This window comes from Cornus florida, unplaced genomic scaffold (genome assembly GCF_030987335.1).
Source record: "Cornus florida cultivar Cherokee Brave unplaced genomic scaffold, ASM3098733v1 CherokeeBrave_3.0.0_Hap2_Chr08, whole genome shotgun sequence".
In the NCBI taxonomy this organism is placed as follows: Eukaryota; Viridiplantae; Streptophyta; class Magnoliopsida; order Cornales; family Cornaceae; genus Cornus; species Cornus florida.
The window spans coordinates 46,679,121-46,705,292 of NW_026775578.1; the positions used below are offsets into that span (position 1 = coordinate 46,679,121).

Genomic DNA, 26,172 nt, shown 5'->3' on the forward strand with positions numbered 1-26,172 from the left:
AACAAGCCAACTTAGTAAACTTAAACAAGCAAGCATTAAAACTTAAACAAGAAACCAAGATTGCCCATTAGCAAAAGCACAACCCTGTATGTTATCTGTTATTTGTCTATTTTAAAAAAAAAAATTCTATCAGAGATTAATAATTGAGGGAAGAACAATGCTAAGCTTAGCTGCAATAAGTTTAGATATACAGTTATAGATCAAGTTACAACAAGAAATAGGTCGAAAGTCACATACTTTTGTTGGGTTAGGTACCGTACTTTAGGCACTAATGCAAGTAAGAACAATATATTTCAAAAAGCAATCTCCCAAATATGAAAAAATCCTTGATTGCATCAATGATATCTTGTCCATTGATATACCAAGCATGGGTGAAAAAACATGAATTAAAGCCATTATGTCGCGGGCTTTTATAAGGATGAAAAGAGAGAATGCAATTATGAATTTCCAAGTCTATAGGTATGTTAGTGAGTGGAGGTAAAAGGTATGAACAAACTTGGAAGTTTAAGAAAAAAAGGCAAACTTGTGTAATTTCTGTAGGTTTATGCAAGAGGTTCTGGAAGTGGCAGAAAAACTCATTCTTAAGGTCTTGATCCTGAACAACATTCCCATTAGAATCTTCGATCAATTGAAACAATATCTCTGTTATTGGCCGTGGATTAGAATGATTTTATGAATTATGTAGTGTTCCGAACACCCACGTCCTAAGACAATGTATATGTGTTTTTTGTTTAAAGAACATCTCCTCAATCAGCTAAGCAAAGCTCATAAAACTTATAGTAGCCGGCCAAGTCCTTTTTATTGAGTCTAAGTTGATCATTAGTTGGATTTAGATCATGACTAGATTGGCATTTTGACAGTTCCTCTCTGTAGGCAGCTGTCCATAATCATTTTTGTTAAGCAACTTTAGATGTTGTTTTAAAGCACTTACCTTCTAAACCACAAAAAACATTTTGATCCCATGAACTTCCTTTTGCCAACCTAGATAAACTTCCTTTTGCCAACCTAGAATTTGAAAGGCATGTTCTTTTTAAGAGAATTGAAACCAAATTTGACCACCATTAGAGAGTGATCAGAAATTCAATGAGGCAAAAATTCACAAGCACCTTGAGGGAACATTGCATCCAATTAATCCTGGTTAACCAATACCCTATCTAGTTTCCTTGATATGTTATAGCACACCCAACAGACCAAAGCTATTATTGTTCGAGTGAACTAGATGCCAGAAAATCTTAGGTCTTCCAATTCATTCTTATGTAAGCAGTTCATGAAGTCCTCCATTCCTTGAGTCAATCTCAAAACACCACCAAAAGTTTCATTCACATGTAATAGGACATTAAAATCGCCCATAAGAATCCGTGGATGGAACCCAGGCTCACTATGAACATTAATACTTATGGAATTGTTCTTACTTGTTAAACTACTTGCATGTTCGATTTGCATTAAACCATGTAAAATGTACATTATATATATACGCGCATATATATAAATATATATATATACACACACACACACACATATATAAATATTTATGTTTATAAGTTTGGTAAATGTACTCATAATTGATCTTCGAGTAAAGAAAAAATGCCAAAAAATTTTGGTGAATATTTTTCAAAAATATCTAGAAAAGAGAGACAATATCTGACCATAATATATATATATATACACACGAATATGAATTTGAGCCCATATGCATGTATAAAATTTTAAATCAATATATATATATATATATATATTGATTTGAGCCCATATATATGTTTATATGCATGGTGTTAGGGAGTCAATCAAAACTTGGGAAGTTTTATGGAAATATAGGTATATATATATTGGGCCATATATATATATATAATAAACGATCAAAGATGATATCTAATATGGACCCATCAAAACATAGGAATTTGGGCCCCACGCACACACGAGGAGATAGATTCTTGCACCTGAAGATGATATATATCTAATCCTTACACAACTAAATATAGATACTTTCTAATAAATATCTTCTTAACTTGTAGAGGGGTTTTCCTAAATATATATATATATATATATATATATATATATATATATATATATATATATATATATATATATATAATTAGGGTTTCTCATCTCTTTTCTACAGCCATTTATTTTTGCAGTACGTTTCGAGTTCTATTATTCTCATGGATTCCAAAGTAGTATTCATCATTCTTCTTCTTGTGGTTGGTTTTCTTTCAATCATGCCCCTATCCGTTGCTGCCGATTATGGTATGAAAGAACGCTACACAGCCATGTCAATGACTATTGCCATGACTCTACACACTTTGGTCCCTGACATCACCACCCCAATTACTATATTCTTCCCACAAGACGACGCTTTCTCCACTCAGCCTCCTTTATCTCTCCTCCGTTATCATGTCATACCAACAAATCTTGATAGTCATGACATTCTGCAATCAGTGACGGACCCAGAAAATTATGTCAGGGGGGGGCGTCCTTTTAATAACAATTTTTTTTTTTTTAATAATTAAGCAAATTCATTAAAGGCGTTCAAAAGGGGAACGCGTCCCAAAAACAACAAAAGGATCCCATTGAACACATTTACAATTCAGATCATCATAATAAGCAAAAATATTTTTTTTGTTCATTGAATCATTGAGCACATTCACAATTGTCCCCAACGACTTTTCATATTTTGAAAACGTTGTATGATAACTTCATTATCTATGCCACTAGATATCTCCTTTTCAATATATACTATCAAGCTATCACTCATCCATTCATCTCCCATTTTGTTGCGCAATCGGTTCTTTACGATATTCATAGCAGAAAATGCCCTCTCTACACTAGCAGTTGCAACTGGTAGGATCAATGCTAATGTCACAAGCAAATAAACTAGTGAATGTACCTTGTCTCTTTTGGTTTCCACCATTTTTTTTGCAAGGTCACCAATCCCTTTTAATCCTTCAAACTTGCAATTAGAACGCATATCCGCAATATAATTCTCAAGTTGATCACTAAGTCTCGTGAGAGCATGTGAAGAAAATTCTTTTGGATAAATTTGAGCAAGGCGGATTAGTTTTTGCTTTTCAAAAGCACAAAATGAATCATCCGGACACAAGCAAGCCACATAAAGCAACGACTCGGAACTCATTTCAGAAAAACGACTAGTTAACTCTTGAAGTTGCATATCTATGATGGAATAAAACAAATCAACACGATAATGATGCAAGTTCGACTTGTCATGAGCTTTACATCGTAGTCTTCCTCGAGGTAGAAATGTATCATCCATATTAGGAATAGGAATGTTATGTTTCACACAAAAAGAAGAAACTTCGTTGAGTAAAGAATCCCATCCACTTTCCCTCATCCTTTGTAATTGGACCTTACTTAATTTGACCAAGGACATAGCAACCATAATATCTTGATCTTTCCTTTGAAGTGCCTTTGACAAATCATTTGTAATTCCCAAAACAGCTCTCATCAAATGCAAACAAAATATGAAGTTAAAGGATTGTATAAATTCCAATAAAAGATTTACTTCAAACTTTTTTTCTGATGACCCATCCTCTGCAAGTGTCTCAAGTACAGTAACAATAGCTGAAAACATAATAGTCACGCTAATCAAAGTGTCATAATGTGAACCCCAACGTGTATCACTAGCTCGTTTAAGAGAAGTGTTTTGATTTAGGCCTTGCCCACTTGAAAGCTCACCATTGTTAAGTGCCTCGGTAACTATAGAAGCTTGCTTCTCTCGAAGAATATCACAACGTTTACATGAACCACCAACTATATTTATAAGATTAGCAACAAAAGTGAAGAGAGAAACAATATCCTCATGTTTTTTTGCCATACCCACGAGAGCCAATTGGAGTTGATGGGCAAAACAATGAATGTAAAAAGCGCATTCATTCTCCTTCAAGATGAGAGTTTTGAGACCATTGAATTGACCTCACATATTACTAGCCCCATCATAACCTTGCCCTCGTAATCTAGAAATGCTCAACCCATGTCTAGAAAATAAAGCATCAATCGCCTTCTTGGATGAGATGGAAGTGGTATCAGAAACATGCACTAGACCCACAAAACGTTCAACTACATGCCCATTCTTGTCCACATACCGTAAGACACAAGCCATTTGCTCCTTTGTTGATATGTCCCGAGATTCATCAATTAGAATAGAAAAAAAAGCATCACCAATATCTCCGATAATAACATTTAGAGTCTCCAATGCAATGGCATTAACAATGTCCTTTTGGATCTTAGGTGCCGTTAATTTGTGATTTTTAGGAGCATTTTGCAATGTAACCGCATTAATGTCTTCATTATGATTCGCAAAAAATCGCAATGTCTCGAGAAAATTCCCTTGGTTGCTTGAATCCTCAGTTTCATCGTCACCACGAAATGCAAGACCTTGTCGTAAAAGATATCGAACACAATCAATTGATGCAATCAATCGTGTTCGATATGCAATTCGTGTCTTCTCTGATTGCTTGAAGAAAATTGACTGAATGTGTTGTTTTTGTTTCATTAATGCTTGGCACATACTCGAACATTGGTTGTGGGCACTTTTTGGACCTCCAATGTGGCTTTGTAGTTTTTTCAAACCCTTCTTCCAATTAGAAAATCCTTCACTCACAAAGGTATCACCACCCGATTGTTCTCGAATTTTTGGTTTAAAAAGATAACAACATAGACAATATGCTTCATCTTTATCTTTGCTATATTCTAACCAAGTAGAAAAGGCATCAAACCATGCCGGGTTGAATCGTCGTAAGCATTGCCCATAACTCTTATAAGGAAAATGATATTTTTTAGGTTGGCAAGGACCCTTTAGTAAATATGCTCTCCGAATTTGATCTCGAACATCGGGATGGTAATTCAATATCGGAGTTCGTAGTCCAGGATCTGCAGCTAGATCCTCAAGGTTGATCTCTACATCACTTATCTTTGAAGAGCCATCATCTCTTCTTAGAGATGGTGGCAACCCTCTTGTCACAAATTTGTCCATTACTGATCAATTTCCTATAGAGAGTGACGACATTTTAGTTTGGTTTCTTAGTGATCAATTTTCCATTAACAAAATAAACACATTCAAAAATTGCATATTATAATGATTGTGCGCCTGTGTTGTTGTGCATTGTAATAAAATAAAAATAAAAAAAGAAATTAAACATTCAGAAATTGCATATGCATTGTTATTAGAAAAAATAAACCAAAGGGAGTACCTATGCAAAAGAACTTAATCTTGTAAGTTACAACACTGAACACTCCCAGACTCCCAGTATCATTTAATGCCTCAATTGAAAAAGCAAAGCAACTAAGTTTTGTATACATGTATGTGTGTATATATTCAAATGGAGTAGAAAAATTAATGAAATATAAATTTTATTAATTTCTTATAAGATAGAATTGCAAGAGGTTGGGAGCTAATAAAAGAAATTACATTAATTGAAAGTAAATGAAATTAATTAAAGGTGCAATTAATGGACTAAAGTTAAGGTACAACCGTACAAATAAAATAAAAGAAAGCTAGATAGAAAAAAGCAAGGCATGAAAAAATGTAAATAAAGCATAAAACTAGATAGACTGAAATGTAAATGTGTCATGTGACTCATGTGTGTGTCGTCCAGAGAGAGAGAGAAAGCCCATTAAAGACTGATATTTCTAGGGAAAAAAAAAAATTATAAAGACTGATATATAATTATAAGGCAATAAAATCATGTACTCTCTCTCAGTCTCTAATCCTGTGTATTCTGTTTCATAGTCTACATATGCATTGCCTATCTGAACAATTCAACACATTCATGGATGTTAGTTTTCTTCCCACATTGATTGACACACAAACTTATGTACATATAACAGAGTTTACATAATATTTTGTTAGCCAGTTGAGACTTACAGCTATTCCTTTTAAGTTAATGACGATCTGACTCTTTCTATATATTATTATTATTATTATTATTAAAGTAAAAAGTATATAAACACTAATTTCATTGTGGCTTCTTGAGACGGTGGGTGCTCATAATGTATTATTTTGATTTATTATATAAAAGTACATAAAAGTAATTTATAAAAAAATTAAAGTGAACACAACAGATCTTCGATTCTTGAATCTTCATTATATATATTTCTTTGTTGTTGTATTAGCAATTAACACATTAATTAGTCAATTAATTGTTTCAAGACGAGAAAGAGCATGAAAAGGCACATAAGTTACATAACCTAAATCACACTGACAAAATCACGAATGATTAAGCAGTAAACAACATACAAATTTAGATTACAGGCTAAAAACGAATGATCAATTCTCATTTTAAACAGAAATCTAACACATAAATGATAAATCAACCAAAATCGAGCAAATAATCAGTTCTTGAGATTTGAGAACCAATAAAAAAAGAAGAAGATCAGTTGAAATACCTTCGATTTGTAGTGTAAAAGTTGAGAGATCAGAGACCAAAGTTGTGGAATAATAGCAGTGAAGACTGAAGAAAGAAGCGACCGGATAAGGGCTAGGCGAGTTCCCGAGGATGAAAGAGAAGCTCTGACAACGAGAAGAAAAGGTCGATGGAGAAAAGGTCGATGGGCCAGTATATATTTTGGGAACTTAATAATGGGGGTATTTGTGAAATTTCAGGGGGGGCATGATATATATTCTAAAAAAAAGTGTAATATATAATAGGAAAAAAAAAAAATTCAGAGGGGGCATTCGCCCCCCCTGGTCCACAGGCAGGTCCGTGCCTGTCTGCAATCATCAGTTCTTCCTTTCGAGACCACGTTCGAGACTCTCCTTCCTGGCCACGCACTCATCCTCACCACGCTTCCCGATGGAGGACCCGCTTCCATCAATGGAGTCAAGATCACCGAGTGGAACATCTACAACGATGGACGTATCACCATTCATGGAGTTGAGGACTTCTTTGATCCTGCGTTTGAGACCGCCGTTCATGGAGTTGATCAAGACATCTTTGATCCTGCGCATCCAGATGGTGAGGCTACCAATAATGATGGAGAAACCATCATTGATTCGGATGCAGAGGTTGATATTCTTTCATGGGTGAAAGACCATATAGTAGAGATACTATTAGGGTTCTCTTTTTGTTTCTTTTATTTTCAGTAACGTCAACACAATTCATGTTGATGGACTTTTGTACATATTGGTATTTGTTTAATTGGAATACATCAGTTCTTATTGTATATACAAATTATAATAAGATTGTAAATACAAGTTGTATATAATAAATATGATTTCAATTATAAGCAATTAATTAATGAAATCAATTGGGTGAAGTCCTTGTTGTATAGTTCCTTTTAATATATATAGTTCGTGTTGAGGATTTTTTCTGATCTGTTTATTAGGGTTCACTTTTTGTTTCTTCTTATTTCAGTAAGGTTAATACAAATGCAATTAGGGTTCACTTTCTGTTTCTTTTATTTTACCTAGGGTTAAGGTAATTAATGTTTGTTTCATGTACTTGTGTAATTTTAATTTGAATTAGGCATGTCAATTTATCCCATTGGCTTCTCCATTTCTCTCGAGACAGATTTAGGATCATCTTAATAGGATATTAAGATTAGGGGTGGGTTTTAAAAAATAATTTAAAACCCAAACCCCCGAACTAGCTCGCCCCAATTAATTATAAAAAAAAAAAAAAAAAAAAAAAATTGATTAATATAATTCAATTAACTATTGTTTTTCTCTCTTCATTTTTTATGATAATTTTAACTTTTAACAACTTTTTATTATTATGATTGATAACAATTTAACTGTTTGGGGGATGGGTCGACTTTGAATCGTATTTCGCAAACCTACCCATTGACAACTAATTGGAATGTATTATTTTTATTTTATTTAATTTATTATTGTAATTTTGTAAATAGAAGTAATAATTTTGATTTCAATAATGAGCAATTTATTGAAAATAGTTCGGTGAAGTTGTAAATATTTTTTTCCTTTAGTAAATTAAGTTCCTTCTATAAGTTCCTTTCGTATGCATGGTTCCTTTTAATACCTCGGTTTTATTGGTTGGTAGAAGTTGTAATATATGTAATTTATTTTTTATAATTCCTTTTAATAACCCAGTTTTGTTGGTCGGTAGAAGTTGTAATACATGAAGAAAAAAAAATTTTATATTTTTTTCATCTTGACAAAAAACATGCTTAGACATACCTACCCATACACACTCGAACTCAATAGATAAACATGACTCAAAAACATTGATAGACTAGAGATGCCGGTCAGATCCATGATATATCCCAAATTCTGGGATTATACATGGAAGAACCAACAATTGGCCTAGGAGGTTGTTTTTAAAAAATGAAAATTGAGAAAACAAAAACAATTTAAATATAAGGTGCTTTAAATTGAAACCCATTGACATCCCTAAAAATACCTACATAAACTCATGCTATACACTGTACATTATTGCCACAAATATCTATACCTCCATTTTCTTTAACAAACAAAAAAAGACTCACTCACACACACAAAAATGTGACAATCAAATAGAGCTGGGCGGTTGGAATGGTAAATATCTACTCCTAAGCATTATATCATATTTGTCTTTTCATAATTCATTTATGAAAATAGTTGGATATCGATCATAAAAAGCAAGATGGGAGATGGACAGCTTGTTGCACCTCCAGTGATACATATAAAACTTGAGCCTTGAGAGATATCATTGTTGAGTGACAGAGAGAGCAACTCCATAGTCTCCATTGAAAGAACAAAGAGCAAGGGAAAAATAGGATCTCCTTCCCTAATACCCCTTCTACCCTTAAAAAACCTAAATGATTCCCCATTAAGGGAAATAGATTAAGAAGGGGTAGTAATGCATTAGGCTAGATCCAATGTACAAACATGTTTGGAAAACCAAATAAATGTATTGCATTAAGTATAAACTGTCAGTGCAGTGAATCAAATGCCTTTTTTAGAGTACAACATGGTGGCTAATTGGCTTTGTGATGGCCATTAAGAAGCTCATGTGCTAGAATTATGTTATCGATCTATTTTTTTTATAAAAAATAAAAATAAAAATAAAAATAAAAATTAAGTTGAATGGGTAAGCTTGTATAAAATATAAAAAATATGTACACAGTCCATGAAGATGGACATAGTCCAAGGCAACAACAAGATACAACAAGGCCTCAAAAGACCATTACAACAAGATAACTTAGTAAACTTAAACAAGCAAGTATAAAAACTTAAACAAGAAACCAAGACTGCCCATTAGCTAAAGCAAAACCCTGTATGTTATCTGTTATTTGTCTATTTTTAAGAAAATCATTCTGTGAGGGAGGAAGAACAATGCTAAGCTTAGCTGCAATAAGTTTAGATATATATTTATAGATCAAGTTACAACAAGACAAGATTTGGGTTGCTTGGTTTCAGCACTATTATTTGAGGACTGCATCTTTTTGGAATGTTGTTCCTAGGATTAACTCATCTGCTGTGTGGCAAAGCATAGTGGCTGTTCGTGATATTGTCAAGGAAAATTGCAGGTATAGAATTGGTGATGGCCTAAATATAAAAGTTTTCTTGGATCCATGGTGTGAAGGGAAACTGCTAAGCGATTTATTTAACCATAGGCTATTAAAGTGCTTAAGTATGAACAAAAACATCAGTATGCATGAGCTTATTATAGAGGGCGAATGAGATGTATTTCAATTAAATAATACTACTTAAGAGTTAATCCAGCTATTCCAGAATCAGAAAATCCATGGCGGGGAGGATAAAATTCAGTGGGTAACTACATTTAGTTTTAAAGCTGATTGGGAACCAACTCGTTTCAGATTGCAGGAAGTGAATTGGGCTAGTTTGTGTTGGAGTGAGGGGAGGCCTAGGTGGTCAGTTCATGCGGTTTTGGTGATGCAAAATGCCGTCTTAACCCACTCTTACTTGCAGAGAAAAGTTTTGCTTTAGTTTCTAGGTGCTTTCTTTGCTACAAGGAAGTGGAGAGTATTGATCATTTATTTTGCTGCTGTGAGTATACAAGAAAAGTATGGCACAATTTTGTAGGAATTTGTGTTTGGAATGCTCAAGAATGTAATGGGATATATGAGTTGGCTGTTTTTTTTTTTCAACAGTATCAAAGGAAGGGGAGGAAGATGAAGATGGCAAGGATCGTGTTTACAACCTCCTTATATTTTTTATGGGGTGAAAGGAATAATTGAATGCATAATGATAAAGTGTGAGAGTCTAAGGATTTAGCAAAGTGTATTCGTTGGGAGGTACTTGATGTCACGGGGATATGCCTTCAGGACATCTTGTAGTTCTCATGTTTTACTGGCTTGTTTTGAGTTTTTTGTCTTCCCTTTCTAAGGGTTTTGTTTTGTTGTGGTAAGGGTTTTCCCTTATTTGTCTTTGTTATATATTGTTCATATATATATAAAAAATTCTTCATTTAGGAAAAAAAAAAAAAAGTTACAACAAGAAATATGTCGAAAGACACTGACATTTGTAGGGTTAGTACTTTAGGCACTAATGCAAGTAAAAACAATTTATTTCAGAAAGCATTCTCCCAGATATATATATAAAATAAAATAAAATAAAATAAAAAAAAAAATTTCCTTGATTCCATCAATGATATCTTGTCTAATGATATGCCAAGCATGGGTGAAAAAACATGAATTAAAGCCATTAGGTCGAGCGCTTTTATAAGGATGGAAAAAGAGAATGCAATTATAAATTTCCAAGTCTGTAGGAATGTGAGTGAGTGGAGGTAAAAGGTATGAACATACTTGAAATTTAAGTTTGAGAAAGAGGACATACCTGTGTAATTGATGTAGGTTTGTCCAAGGGGTTCTGGACATGAAATCACTGCAACCATTAAAGACTTCTTTATTTCTGGTTTGCTGCTCTAAGAAATAAATTGCTCCTATATTGCCCTAGTACCCAAAACCCTTGACCCATCAACTGTGCATGATTTTAGACCTATTTCCTATTGTAACTTGATTTATAAGTGCATCTCTAAGCTGGATGCAGCAAAGATTAGCTCTACCTTGCCTTATCTTATTAGTCCCTCTCAAAATACCTTTGTGAAGAGAAGACACATTTCTGAAAATGTGATTCTAGTATATGAACTTGTTAATGGATATCATAGAGCTTCACAACCTCTAAATTGTGCAATAAAGGTTGACCTCAAAAAAAGCTTTTAAAAGCATTCATTGGCAATTTATCATTGACACCTTGAAATTGATAAGGTTCCCTGATTGTTTAATACATTGGATATCACAATGTGTTACAACTCTATCCTACTCCATTTCTCTCAATAGGGCACTTTTTGGTTTCTTTAAAGGACAACGAGGAATAAGGCAAAGAGACCCTATATCCCATTGTTGTTTGTCTTTGCTATGGAAGTTCTTACCCTATCCATAAATAACTCAATTAGCAGTAACCCCAGTCTTAAATTTCATTGGAGATGCAGCAACATGGCCCTATCTCATTTAGCATTTGCTGATGATATATTCTTGTTCTCTCATGAAACCTTTCTTCTGTCCGAACCATTTTCTAAGTCCTAAACTAATTTCTTGCTCTATCTGGTCTTAGTATCAACCCTTCTAAAAGCTTAGTATTTTTCTCTAGAGTTGACAACCAAATTAGAGCTGAAATTCTATCCCTCTTATAATTTAGGTCTTGCACACTACATGTGAACTACTTGGGACTACCTTTCTCATCCAAAGCTATTAGCTCAATTGACTGTTGTACTTCACTTGTGGAAAAAATTACTGCAAGAGTGAAGAGGTGGACCTCCAAATTTCTCTCATTTGTAGGGAGAGCTGTCCTCATAAAATTTATCTTATGCTCCATGCAATCTTATTGGGCTCAAACTTTCATTTTACCTAAGAAGGTTATTGAGGAAGTTAACCAAATTCTAAAGTTCTTGTGCTCTGGTCCTATACTAAACAAATTATGTGTTAAGGTGGCTTGGGAAGTGGGCTGTGGACCTAAGATTAATGGTGGTTTGGGCGCGCTACACTAAAATGACAAATATAATTGCAAATCTGAGGCATGTCTGGAAACTTTTTGCTAGAAAAAGGAAAGTCTATGGGTTGCTTGGACATATAGATACTTGATCAAGAATAGGAGCTTCTAGACTGTTAAACCTTCAGCTCTAAGTTCAAGTTTTTGAAGAAGGCTGTTGAAGTTAAGGGATATGGCAAGGGGCCTTGTAAAGCATAGAGTGGGGAAGGGTACAGACACAATGATGTAGCTTGATTACTAGTTGCCAAATGGGCCACTTGTGTCTCAGTTGAACCTTAATAATGGGGAAATTCTTTAACTGGACCTAAGAGTCAAAGTTAATAGGCTAATTTCCTTTGATCATTGGGTTGTTCCAGCTACATTTGCATATATCCCATTTTTTCATTCATAGAACTTTCACTCTCAGTTATAATAAATAGCAGCCCCTTCCAATGAGCTTGACACGGTAAGTTGGATACCATCACCAAATTCCAACTTCTCCCATGCACACACAGTTAAGTACTTTCTCCCTCCCACTTACATCTTCCCTTAGCATCACATCATTTGGTTCAAGAACCATATTCCAAAACATTGTTTTATTACCTGGCTTGCCATTAAGGGTAGATTAAGTACACTTGACAAGAAGGCAATGAAATACAAGCATCACCCTAATGCTTATTACTTATGTCTAGCAAAATATGAGTCTCTGGACCACCTATTTTTTCAATGCAACTTGTCAAAGATGATTTGGTCCTTTGTTTAGCATACAACAGGATTTTACATTCAACCATCCAGTTGGGAAAAGTTAATTACATGGTGTACAGCAAACTAGAAGCCTAAGGGACTTCTTATGCACAGATTATTACTCTCTGCTACAATCTATTTCATATAGATGGAAAGAAACAACAGAGCTTTTAGGAATCTCACATAAATCACTACTTTCACCATAAACCAGATTAAGAGATGTATCAGAGGAAGACTTGCTTCAATCACCCTTAAAAGGACTTTAGACTCGAGGGAGATTGGTAAAGTTAAAGAATTGCAGAGACTTTTCAGTGGGGGTTGCAACTTTGCCAATGCTCAGAATCCTGCTTTTGATTAATATATGCAGCCGACAAAGGGTTATCTATCTGTACTTGGAGTAACAGACTTGTTCTTTGTGAAAAGATTGACAACAAACCTCCATGGTCTAATCTGTTATGGGGTTGCAACTAGGTGCCATTCCTTGTGCTTGTTTAGATTACTTACTCTCTAGAATTATTTGTGTAGCTTGTTGTATTGCTTTTAGTTGTTATTGAGGAACTGGAGTGTGTCTTGTGTTTGTTTCCTACTTTGGCAGCTTGTTTGTCCCTCTGGGACCTCCATGTATATTCTCTCTTTTTCTCAATACAAGCTTACCCTTTAACTAAAAAATAAAAACTCTTTTTTTATTATTATGATTGATAACAATTTAACTATTTATATAACATTTGTTGGGGGGATGGGTCGACTTTGAATCGTAAGTCCAAAACCTACCCATTGATAACTAATTGGAATGCATTATTTTTATTTTGTTTAATTAATTATTGTTATTTTGTAAATAGAAGTAATAAATTTGATTTTAGGAATAAGTAATTTATTGAAAACAATTCAGTGAAGTTGTAAATATTTTTTTCCTTTAATAAAGTTCCTTCTATAAGTATGTTCTTTTCATATGCATGGTTCCTTTTAAAACCTCGGTTTTATTGGTTGGTAGAAGTTGTAATATATGTAATTTATTTTTTATAGTTCCTTTTAATAACCTAGTTTTATTGGTTGGTAGAAGTTGTAATACATGAACAAAAAAAAAAATTAATATATTTTTTTTATCTTGACAAGAAACGCACTTATACATGTATATACCTACTCATAAACATGACTCAAAAACATTTATAGACTAGAGATAGCCGGTCAAATCCATGATATATCCCAAATTCTTGGATTATACATGGAAGAACCAACAATTGGCCTAGGAGGTTGTTTTTAAAAAATGAAAACTGAGAAAGCAAAAACAATTTAAATATAAGGTGCTTTAAATTGAAATTTATTAATTGACATCCCTGAAAATACCTACATAAATTCATGCTATACATTGTACATTATTTCCACAAATATTTGTCCATTTTCTTTAACAAAAAAAAAAAAAAAAAAAAAAACTCACTCACACACACAAAAGGATGATAATCAAATAGAGTTGTGCGGTTCGAATAGTACCTACTCCGGAGCATTATATCATATTTATCTCTTCGTAATTCATTTATGAAAATAGTATGATATCAATAATAAAAAGCAAGATGGGGGATGGACAGTTTGTTGCACCTCCAGTGATACATATAAAACTTGAGCCTTGAGAGATAGCATTGTTGAGTGACAGAGAGAGCAACTCCATTGCAAGTACAAAGAGCAAGGGAAAAGTAGGATCTCCTTGCCTAATGCCCCTTTTGCCCTTAAAAAACCCAAACAATTCCCTATTAAGGGATATAGAATAAGAAGGGGTAGTAATGCATTAGGCTAGATCCAATGTACAAACATATTTGGAAAACCAAATAAATGTATTGCATCAAGTATAAACTGCCAGTGCAGTGAATCAAATGCTTTTTTGAGAGTACAACTTGGTGGCTAATTGGCTTTGTGATAGCCATTAAGAAGTTCATGTGCTAGAATTATGTTTTATAATTTTTCATTTTTTTAGTTGAATGGGTAAGCTTGTATAAAATATAAAAAATATGTACACAATCCATGAAAATGGACACGGTCCAAGGCAACAACAAGATACAACAAGGCTTCAATAGACCATTACAACAAGCCAACTTAGTAAACTTAAACAAGCAAGCATTTAAACTTAAACAAGAAACCAAGACTGCACATTAGCAAAAGCACAACCCTGTATGTTATCTGTTATTTGTCTATCTTAAAAAGAATATTCTATCAGAGATTAATAATTGAGGGAAGAACAATGCTAAGCTTAGCTGCAATAAGTTTAGATATACAGTTATAGATCAAGTTACAACAAGAAATAGGTCGAAAGTCATATACATTTGTTGGGTTAGGTACCGTACTATAGGCACTAATGCAAGTAAGAACAATATATTTCAAAAAGTAATCTCCCACATATGAAAATATCCTTGATTGCATCAAGGATACCTTGTCCATTGATATGCCAAGCATGGGTGAAAAAACATGAATTAAAGCCATTATGTCTAGGGCTTTTATAAGGATGAAAAGAGAGAATGCAATTATGAATTTCCAAGTCTATAGGTATGTTAGTGAGTGGAGGTAAAGGGTATGAACAAACTTGGAAGTTTAAGAAAAAAAGGCATACTTGTGTAATTTCTGTAGGTTTGTCCAAGAGGTTCTGGAAGTGGCAGAAAAACTCATTCTTAAGGTCTTGATCCTGAATAACATTCCCATTAGAATCTTCGATCAATTGAAACAATATCTCTGTTATTGGCCATGGATTAGAATGATTTTATGATGTATGTAGTGTTCCGAACCCCCACGTCCTAAGACAATGTATTTGTGTTTTTTGTTTAAAGAACATCTCCTCAATTAGCTAAGCAAAGTTCATACAACTTATAGTAGCCCGCCAAGTCCTTTTTATTGAGTCTAAGTTGATCATCAGTTGGATTTAGATCATGACTAGATTGGCATTTTGACAGTTCCTCTCTGTAGGAAGCTGTCCATAATCATTTTTGTTAAGCAACTTTAGATGTTGTTTTAAAGCACTCACCTTTTGAACCACAAAAAACATTTTGATCCCATGAACTTCCTTTTGCCAACCTAGATAAACAATATCAATGAATTTATCATCAAGTGCCTAAAAATTAAAGAATTTGAAGGGCATGTTCTTTTTAGGAGAATTGATACCAAATTTGACTACCATTGGAGAGTGATTAGAAATTCAATGAGGCAAAAATTCCCAAGCACCTTGAGGGAACATTGCATCCAATTAATCCTGGTTAACCAATACCCTATCTAGTTTCCTTGATATGTTATAGCACACCCAATAGGCCAAAGCTATTATTGTTCGAGTGAACTAGATGCCTGAAAATCTTAGGTCTTCTAATTCATTCTTATGTAAGCAGTTCATGAAGTCCTCCATTCCTTGAGTCCATCTCAAAACACCACCAAAAGCTTCATTCACATGTAATAGGACATTAAAATCACCCATAAGAATCCGTGGATGGAACCCAGGCTCACTATGAACATTAATACTTTTGGAATTGTTCTTACTTGTTAAACTACTTGCATGTTCGATTTGCATTAAACCATGTAAAATGTACATTATATATATACGCGCATATATATACATATATATATATATATATATATACACACACACACACACATATAAATATTTATGTTTATAAGTTTGGTAAATGTACTCATAATTGATCTTCGAGTAAAGAAAAAATGCCAAAAAATTTTGGTGAATATTTTTCAAAAAAATCTAGAAAAGAGAGACAATATCAGACCATAATATATATATATATACACACGAATAAGAATTTGAGCCCATATGCATGTATAAAATTTTAAATCAATATACATATATATATATATATATATATATATATATATATATATATATATATTGATTTGAGCCCATATATATGTATATATGCATGGTGTTAGGGAGTCAATCAAAACTTGGGAAGTTTTATGGAAATATAGGTATATATATTGGGCCATATATATATATATATATATATATATATATATAATAAACGATCAAATATGATATCTAATTTGGGCCCATCAAAACATAGGAATTTGGGCCCCACACACACACTTCCCCTTACTAGAAGAGTAGATAGATTCATAATACAGCCGTAGCACCTGAAGATGATATATATCTAATCTTTACGCAACTAAATATAGATACTTTCTAGAAAATATCTTCTTAACTTGTAGAGGGGTTTTCCTAAATAAATAAATATATATATATATATATATATATATATATATAGTTAGGGTTTCTCGTATCTTCCAGTACTCTCTTTTTTACAGCCATTTGTCTTTGCAGTACGCTTTGAGTTCTACTATTCTCATGGATTCCAAAGTAGTATTCACCATTGTTCTTCTTGTAGTTGGTTTTCTTTCAATCATGCCGCTACCCGTTGCTGCCGATTATGGTATGAAGAGAGGCTATACAGCCATGTCAATGACAATTGCCATGACTCTACACACTTTGATCCCTGACGACGCTTTCTCCGCTCAGCCTCCTTTATCTCTCCGTTATCATGTCATACCAACAAATATTGATAGTCATGACATTCTGCAATCATCAGTTCTTCCTTTGGTATTCTTTCATGGGTGAAAGACCATATAGTGGAGATGCTAATGGGGTTCTCTTTTTGTTTCTTTTATTTTCAGTAACGTCAACACAATTCATGTTGATGGACTTTTGTACGTATTGGTATTTGTTTGATTGGAATACATCGATCAGTTCTTATTGTATATACAAGTTGTATTTAATAAATTTGATTTCAATTATAAACAATTAATTAATGAAATCAATTGGGTGAAGTCCTTGTTGTATAGTTCCTTTTAATATTTATAGTTCGTGTTGAGGATTTTTTTCTAATGTATATATTAGGGTTCACTTTTTGTTTCTACTTATTTCAGTAAGGTTAATGCAAATGAAATTAGGGTTCACTTTCTGTTTCTTTTATTTTAATTAGGGTTAAAGTAATTAATGTTTGTTTCACGTACTTTTGTATTTGTAATTTGAATTAGGGATGTCAATTTAATGCATTCGCTTCTCCGTTTCGCCCATATTGAGATAGATTTAGGATCATCTTAATAGGATTAGGGGTGGGTTTAGAAAAATAATTTAAAACCCGAAGCCCCAAGCTAGCTTGCCCCAATTAATTATAAAAATCTATAATTCTATTAACTATTGTTTTTCTCTCTCTTCATTTTTTATGATAATTTTAACTTTTAACAACTTCTTATTATTATGATTGATAAATATTTAACTATACTTAAATTTTTTTACAATGTTTATCTTAAATTTGTTCAAAACTTGAAATATTTTCTATACTGGGATGGGACAACTTTGAAAAAAAAAATTTATTTGTGGTCTACAAACATGTTGTGCATTCTACACCCTGCCTTCATCATGGAGGGATTTCATTACTTGGCAAGCCAAATTTGGAATGACAAGAGGGACCCTAGAAACATTGTTCGTAAAATTTGTCTTGCAGCATTAGTTTATCAAATTTGGATGGAGCGTAATCGTAGATACTTCAAGGACTCATCTCTCTATGTGAATGCTTTACTTAATTGTATTCTTGTTGCTATTAGACAAAAATTATCATGCTTCTCTGTGAAGGATTCTTGTACTGCCAGGCACGTTGTGGTAAAATGGGAGCTCCCAGGTTCATTCATTCGACCTCTACCCACATGCCTCCAAATTAACACAACGCTGGCATCCATTGGTTGACACTGCTACAGTCTTCAATGGTGGCCTTCAAAGCTAACTGGAATTTTTTTTTTTTTTTTTGAATGATAGCTGGAATGTTCAGATTTGATATTACCTCTGTTTTGTAATGCAGTTGTTTTTGGGCTACTTGCTCAATCTTGCTTTGGCAAGTTTTGGCCAATGGGTCTCTACAGTTTCCTTATATATATATATATATATATATATATATATATATATATATACATACACACACACTAAACTTACAAAAGTAACTTGGTAAAATTGGCGTACTCAATTTGAGAGCCTGACTATCGTTATATACAAGAGAAAAATTACAAATATGGAAAGAGAAGAAAATCAAATCAGAATAAAGAGAATAAAATCAAATCAGAATAAAGAGAATAAAATCAAATTAGAATAAAAATAAAATCCCTAAATATTAGCCTTTATTGAGACCCAATAAATCTGCCACAATCATTGAGTCAACTTATGGATATGATTTCCAACACTCCCCCTTAAGCTGGAGCAAATATGTTGACCAAGCCCAGCTTGACTATAGAAGACTGGAGAAGAAAAGGCCCAACAGACTTTGTGAACACATCTGCAGTCTGTTCTGAAGAGGGAACAAAAATAGGATTAATGATACCTGATCGAACCTTCTCTCAAATAAAGTGAATGTCTACCTCAATATGTTTCAACCTTTCATGTAGAACAGAATCGGAAGCAAGCATAATGACTGATTTATTGTCACAAAACAGCCTTGAAGAACCTTTCTCTACAAGACCCAACTCTCCCAAAATTGATTGAAGCCAAAGGAGCTCACAAGTACCTTGAGCCGTAGCTCGGTATTCAGCTTCAGCACATGATCTAGAGACAACAGTTTGTTTCTTACTCTTCCATGATATGAGATGATTACCATAGAAAGTACAGAAGTCAGAGGTAGGACGTCTATCTGTCTTACATCCAGCATAGTCTGCATCAGTAAAGCATGAGAGTCCAGATTGATTTCCTAAGGCATAGAATAGACCAAGACTAGGGCACGACTTAAGATACCTCAAAATATGGTAGACTGCATCCATATGAGTTGAGCGAGGGGCATGCATGAATTGACTAACCACACTAACAGCAAATGTCAAATCGGGCCTTGTGTTAGTCAAATAGATAAGACGACCTACTAAATGTTGATACACGGATGGATCTGAAAGTAATTCCCCTGACTCAACAGAGAGTTTGAGATTGGGCTCCATAGGAGTGGAAGCGGGTCGACACCCAAGCATGCCAGTATCTTGAAGAAGATCCAAAACATATTTCCTTTGAAATAAAGAAATTCCACGACGGGATCTAACAACCTCAATTCCAAGAAAATATCGAAGAGGACCTAAGTCCTTCATATCAAAGGACTTCTGAAGATGAAGTTTCGCCTGAGCAATCCCTGAAGCATCATCACCTGTGATAATGATATCATCCACATATACTAATAACATAATGCAACGACCATCAGAGCGATGTCAAATAAAGCAAGTATAGTCTGAGTGGCCGCGCACAAAGCCCATAGATAGAACAAAATGTCTAAAACGACTAGACCAAGCTCTAGGAGATTGTTTCAGGCTATAAAGAGACTTCTGCAGCCTACAAACTTTCCCAGCATACTCCCCTTCAGCCTGAAATCCAGAGGGTAGATCCATATATATAGTCTCAAGTAAGTCTCCATTAAGAAATGCATTCTTGACATCGAACTGATGCAGAGGCCAAGAATAGGCAGCAGACAAGGAGATAAGCAGTCACACAGACGTCAACTTTGCCACATGAGCAAAGGTAGAACTAAAGTCTTTGCCCGAAATCTGAGTAAAGGCTTTTGCCACCAACCAAGCCTTATACCAATCAATAGAACCATTGGCTAAGTACTTCACATTAAAGACCAATTTACAGCCAACTGTTTTCTCCCTAGCAGCTAAAGCAACAAGTTCCCATGTATTATTATGTTGTAAAACATCCATTTCTGTTGTCATGACAGACACCCAATTGGGATCCTAAAGGGCCTCTGACACGGATCGAGGAATAGAAACGGTTCCAATCTTGCCCAGGAAGGATTTATATGCACCTGAAAGACCATCATAGAAGACATACTGGGAAATAGGGTGGTTAGTGCTACTAGAAAAATCATACCAATTAGGAGGGTGACGATCACGGGTAGGATAACGGGAGGTATGCTCAGGAATGGTAGGAGCCATAGGAGAAGGAGAGTTACTTGGAACTGGTTCTGAAGATGATTCTAGCAGGGGAGGTTGAGTAGGATGGTGACAAGAATAGACCTGCAAAGGTGGAGGGGAACCCTGCATGGATGGAGAAGGAGATTCTAGGACAGTGTGACTTTCAAAGAGAGGAACAGGACTGGCAATAGGAGAAATCTCCTTCTCCAGATTAAAAGAGAGAGAATCCTGTACCATAGAATTAGTAGTATAAAAAGGAACAGTTTCACAAAATGTCACATCAAGAGAATGATACATATGTTTGGTCATAGGATCATAACAACGATAGTCCTTTGACATAGAAGAATACCCCAAGAAAATACACCTAATAGATTTATCATCAAGTTTATGACGAGAAGGATTACGGTTATGAACAAAACAAGTACAGCCGAAAACACGAGGCAAAAGGTGAAATAATGTATAATCAGGCTGGAGAATCTGAAGTGGGGCCTTACCACCCAAAACTCGACTGGGAGTACGATTAATTAGAAAAGTAGCTGTAAGAACAACCATGTGCCAATAGAATTTAGGCACATGCATACCACTCAGAAGACATCGAACCACAGACATAAGATGACAGTTTTTGCATTCAGCCACGCCATTTTGCTCAGGAGTGTAGGGGCAAGTGAGTTGATGTAAAATCCCCATTTTACTAAGTTCAGTCCGAAACTCATTCGAAACATATTATCGTTCATTATCAGAACGAATATTACGGACAACAGTGTTATACTGGGTTTTGATCATTTGAAGAAACTAGGTAAATAAAAGAATCACATCAGATTTCTTTTTCAATAAATAAACCTAAGTATAATGAGAATAATCATCAATAAATGTCACATAATATCGATATCCAGAGAAAGGAGTAACTGGGGAAGGCCCTAGACATCAGAATGAATAAGATCAAACATACTAGGAGCACGGCTCATAGAAGAAATATAGCTAGTTCTAGTATGTTTAGAAAGCTCACAAACATTGAAACTTATGGTCCTTACATGCTTTATTTAACGAAGAAAACAATAGACATAGATACTGAAAGTTTACATGCCCCAAACTTGCATGCCACAGACTAAAGGTGCGAAAAGAAACATCATAAACACTAGAAGTAGATAAGACAGAAGCTGGAAAACTCGTTCCTGGTGGTTCCCCAAAGTAGTATAGCCCATTACGCTCATAACCCCTACCAAAAATCCTCTTCGAATAAAGGTCCTGCAATAAACAGTGATATGGTAAGAATATAACTGCACATTGGAGGTTTTTTGCAAACTGGCTAACAAATAAAAGGTTAAAGGCAAGTTTAGGTACATGATGGACAGATGAAAGAGTAATATCAGGAGATAGACAAACATCACCCTTACTGTGAATGTAAGATGTAAAGCCATCTGTAAGATACACAGATTGGGTAACAGGTATGACATTAGAAGAAAGAACTGATAACTCACCAGTCATGTGATCATTGGCCCCAGAATCCAGAACCCAAGTAGGCTGCTTGGCCTTAACATGAAATGCAGTAGGAGTACCTATAATAATAATGGTAGTGAGAGCAGCTGAAGGAGCTCTAACTCAAGAAGCAAGAAAGCCAAGCTGGTCCTGGATCTGCCTAATCTGAGACTAAAGTTGGCTCAGTCCAGGAAATACAGTAAATCCACCAGTAGTAAAAGGAGTTTCTGCAACAACCGCAGTACGAGAAGAACTAGTTCCAGATAAACGGTTCCTAGAAAATTTTTGCTTCAGTTCAGGATGAAGTTTGAAGCAACGAGCCTTAACATGTCCAACCCCTCCACAATGGTGACAAATAATCTGACCTCCAGAAGCTCGTGATCCAAAGTTGGCTGTAAAAGCTATACTATCCCCAACAGGCTCAAACACTGGTAGAGGAACAAGTGAGGGCTGAATTAAACGGTGCCTGCGTGCTGCACCATCAACAGTAGCAAAGGCTTCCAACAGGGATGGCATTGGTGATGCATTCAAGATCTGAGACTTTAGTGGTTCAAATTCTGGGCGTAATCCCATCAAAAACTAATAGGTATGCTGACAATCAAGATGTTTGACAAGAAGAGAGGCTGCCTCGGAAGGAAATTCACTGAAAGGCTCATATTGAGCTAATTCCTGCCAGCGAGATCTCAAATACCCAAAATAATCAGCTACAGACAAATTCAGGCCTTCCTGTGAGGCCTTAGCAATATTTTGGTATAATTCAAAAATACGAGCATCATTCCTAAAATGAGCATACATTTGATTCAAAGCAGTCCATAAGTCATTAACAGAGTCATAAAATATGAATATATTATAAATGCGTTCCTCCATAGAATTAAACATCCATCCTAAAATGGTGCAATTGTCCATATCCCACTGAGCATATTTAGGATCTTTAATATCTGGCATCTTTTCAGTACCCAAAATCCACCCTGATTTGCCTTTTCCACCAACATAGAGGTGGAGGGAACGAGCCCAGGATGCAAAATTACTACCATTCAACAGCACACTAGTAACTCGTTGAGTAGGTTTGTGTTGCGCCGAAAAGAGAGTTTCTTTATTATTACTTGATTCAGCCATAATATTAAATAGAACAATTCAATAGATTACCAATAATTTCAAATAAAGGAGGAATAAACCTGATTTTGAGCAAACCAAAAAGCCGGAGACACGGCGGTCTGATTCGAAAATGCTGCCGAATATCCCGGCAGCCCCAAAAAATTACAAACACGTCTTTTAAACCTTAGTGCATGAAAAAGACTAAGGGAATACCCCTACAGGGATCGAACCTAGATGAGATTGACTCCCCCTAGGATTGTTGCAACAGTGGCCTGAAAAAGAGAGAGGGTCTGTGAAGAAAAAGAAAAAAAGTAATAGGGAAGAGGCTGTGACGAGATAGAGAGAGAGATTAAAAAGGGGTAATGAAAGAGAGAGAAATGGGGGAGGCGTAGGTTTGAGGCTCTGATACCAAAAAGTAACTTGGTAAAATTGGCGTACTCAATTTGAGAGCCTGACTATCATTATATACAAGAGGAAAATTACAAATATGGAAAGAAAATAAAATCAAATCAGAATAAAAATAAAATCCCTAAATATTAGCCTATATTGAGACCCAATAAATCTGCCACAATCATTGAGTCAACTTATGGATATGATTTCCAACACTTACTATTCAAAAAAAAAAAACCTCAGTTTTATTGGTTGGTAGATGTGCACTCATACACCTACTTGCACACACTTTTGCCCACAATCGGATTCCAACCCCACCCAACCATACATATAATTTATTGACGTTGCATGTATGCTGCAACAGTTCGGTGAAGTTGTAAATATTTTTTTTCCTTCAGTAAAGTTCCTTTTTTTTTTTTTTTTTTTTTTAAGGTAAATGGTAAGCTTTAATAAGTAAAAAGAATAATGTATAGGAGTCCAAGTAGGACAATACAAGTCCAGGCTAAAGACAACAAAGGTTGTCTCCTAAAGTAGTAAAGTAAAAGCAATCTAAGCCAAAAACTGATACAATCAATACAACATATATTAGAGAAATACCTATGCAACAAATTGTCAAGCTACCAAGTGCTTCTATTAGGTAATCTCAATAGGCTATAGTTCACTTCATCAATTCTAGTAGTAGTGTGGTATGTTGAAGGCTAAATCTTTATTGAACAAGTGAGGGATATCAGTAATGTTACAGCTGCTATCTTAGGAACCATGACTGTCCATTGGCATAAGAGCATCCTTGAATGAACAGCTGTTGGACTGCTTCAGGGGAGTTAATCTTCTTCAATTCTGCATTAGACTTTAATTTAAGAGATGTAAACCTTGCTCTTATACAGTCCTTGATGTGGTGGATGATGTGGTGGGCTGAAGATGATTTGTTCCTGAATGCTCTTTCATTTCTCTCATGCCATATGAAGTAAATGACACATGAGAAAAACAACTTGTGAGTGATGAAATGGTTCTGTCTCTAGGTTGTTGAGCACCATGAAATTAGGTCTGTCTAATTGGTTAGATTGATGTAGAAACCTGCAGCATGCTGAATGAAATTCTAAATGATACCACTATACTGACATTTGAAGAAAATGTGGTCCATTGATACCTCATCTGAAAGACATAAGTAACAAGCATTGGTGTAATGCTTCTTTAGCATTGGTTTAGTGTTGAGTGTTGCAAGTCTCTCTTTGAGTGCTAGCCATGCAATAAATCCATACTTTGGGTTATGATGTTTGAACCAAATGAGGTTATCCTAAGCGAAGACCAGTAAAGGGGCAGTGTAATACTCCATGGTGAGTCTGTGAGAGAAGTCATTTGTTGCACATGGAAACCATTCAACTTGATCATGGTTATTGGATGGTAAAGGGATAGTTTGAAGTTGAGAGGTGAACTCTTGATTAATGAAAAAAGGCAGGTGGTGTAGTGTGTTTGGGATTGACCACTGATAATTGAAAATTAGGCTATTAACTATGATTTGGGGATCCAGTTGAAGAATTTTCATATCAGTGATGCCAAGCTGTAGTGCAATGGGACCATTTGGAAACCAGTAATCATTCCATAAGCTTGTGGTACTCCCATCATTCACTATGTGCCTAACAAGCTCCCTTGCCATGCTTCTCAGTTTAAGCAATCTTCTCCATAGTCCTGAACTGGTATATGTAACCTTGGTAGTCCAAATGGATTTGGTTTTGATGAGGTATTTGTAGGTCCATGCCACCCAAACGCTTTCTTTTCTTGAGCACAATCTCCAGTTCCTTCTATAAGTTCCTTCCATATGCATGGTTCCTTTTAATACCTCGGTTTTATTGGTTGGTAGAAGTTGTAATACATGAAGAAAAAAAAATAATATATTTTTTTATCTTGACAAAAAACACACTCATACACACCTACTCAAACTACAACAAATTTGGTCTGTGGCAACAAAAGAGTTTATAGCTAAAAGTCCATATTTTGTCGCAAAAATATTATTGCGGCAAAAAAAATTTTGTCGCCGGCTCGTCGCTAAAAGCCAGTCACAATATGTTTTTCATAACAAATTTTGATTTGTCACTAGAGGTATGATATATTACTTTTCATCACAAAACGAGTAAAAATTACGACAAAACATTTGTCGTAAAATATTCAAAAATTGTCACCTTATACCCTCCGAGACTAATAAAATTTGTCACTATTCATCACTATTTTGTGACGAAAAGAATTTTTGTCACTATTTGTGTACTCTTTTGTGACAAAAATTGTCACTATAAGCTGCTTTATTGTGACAAAATGTTTGGTCGCAATAAAAGTACCATGTTGCGACAAAAATATTGTCCTTATAAGCTATTTTATTGTGACAAAAATCTTTTGTCACAATATATATTCTATATTGTGACAAAACTATTGTCACTATAAGCTATTTTATTGTGACAAAGTATTTTATCACAATAAATGGGCCAAATTGTGACAAAAGTATTGTCACTATAAGCTATTTTATTGTGACAAAATCTTTTGTCACAATAAATGTGCCAAATTGCGACAAAAGTATTGTCACTATAAGCTGTTTTATTGTGACAAAATCTTTTGTCACAATATAT

At 34.7% G+C, this 26,172-nt stretch overlaps 3 protein-coding genes across 3 annotated transcripts; all 3 read right to left on the reverse strand.

Annotated features, from left to right (window-relative positions):
- Positions 1-2,641: 2,641 nt before the first annotated feature.
- On the reverse strand, positions 2,642-3,829 carry LOC132270179 (uncharacterized). Its single transcript, XM_059771378.1, has one exon. The coding sequence runs from the start codon at positions 3,827-3,829 to the stop codon at positions 2,642-2,644; it is 1,188 nt and encodes a 395-aa protein (XP_059627361.1).
- A 99-nt stretch (positions 3,830-3,928) lies between these two features.
- Positions 3,929-4,987, reverse strand: LOC132270180 (uncharacterized). Its single transcript, XM_059771379.1, has one exon. The coding sequence runs from the start codon at positions 4,985-4,987 to the stop codon at positions 3,929-3,931; it is 1,059 nt and encodes a 352-aa protein (XP_059627362.1).
- Positions 4,988-18,901: 13,914 nt separating this feature from the next.
- On the reverse strand, positions 18,902-20,383 carry LOC132270181 (uncharacterized mitochondrial protein AtMg00810-like). Its single transcript, XM_059771380.1, has 4 exons — positions 20,174-20,383; positions 20,020-20,122; positions 19,070-19,833; positions 18,902-18,994 (listed from the first exon to the last, which is right to left on the reverse strand). The coding sequence occupies exons 1-4, from the start codon at positions 20,381-20,383 to the stop codon at positions 18,902-18,904; spliced, it is 1,170 nt and encodes a 389-aa protein (XP_059627363.1).
- Positions 20,384-26,172: the final 5,789 nt, after the last annotated feature.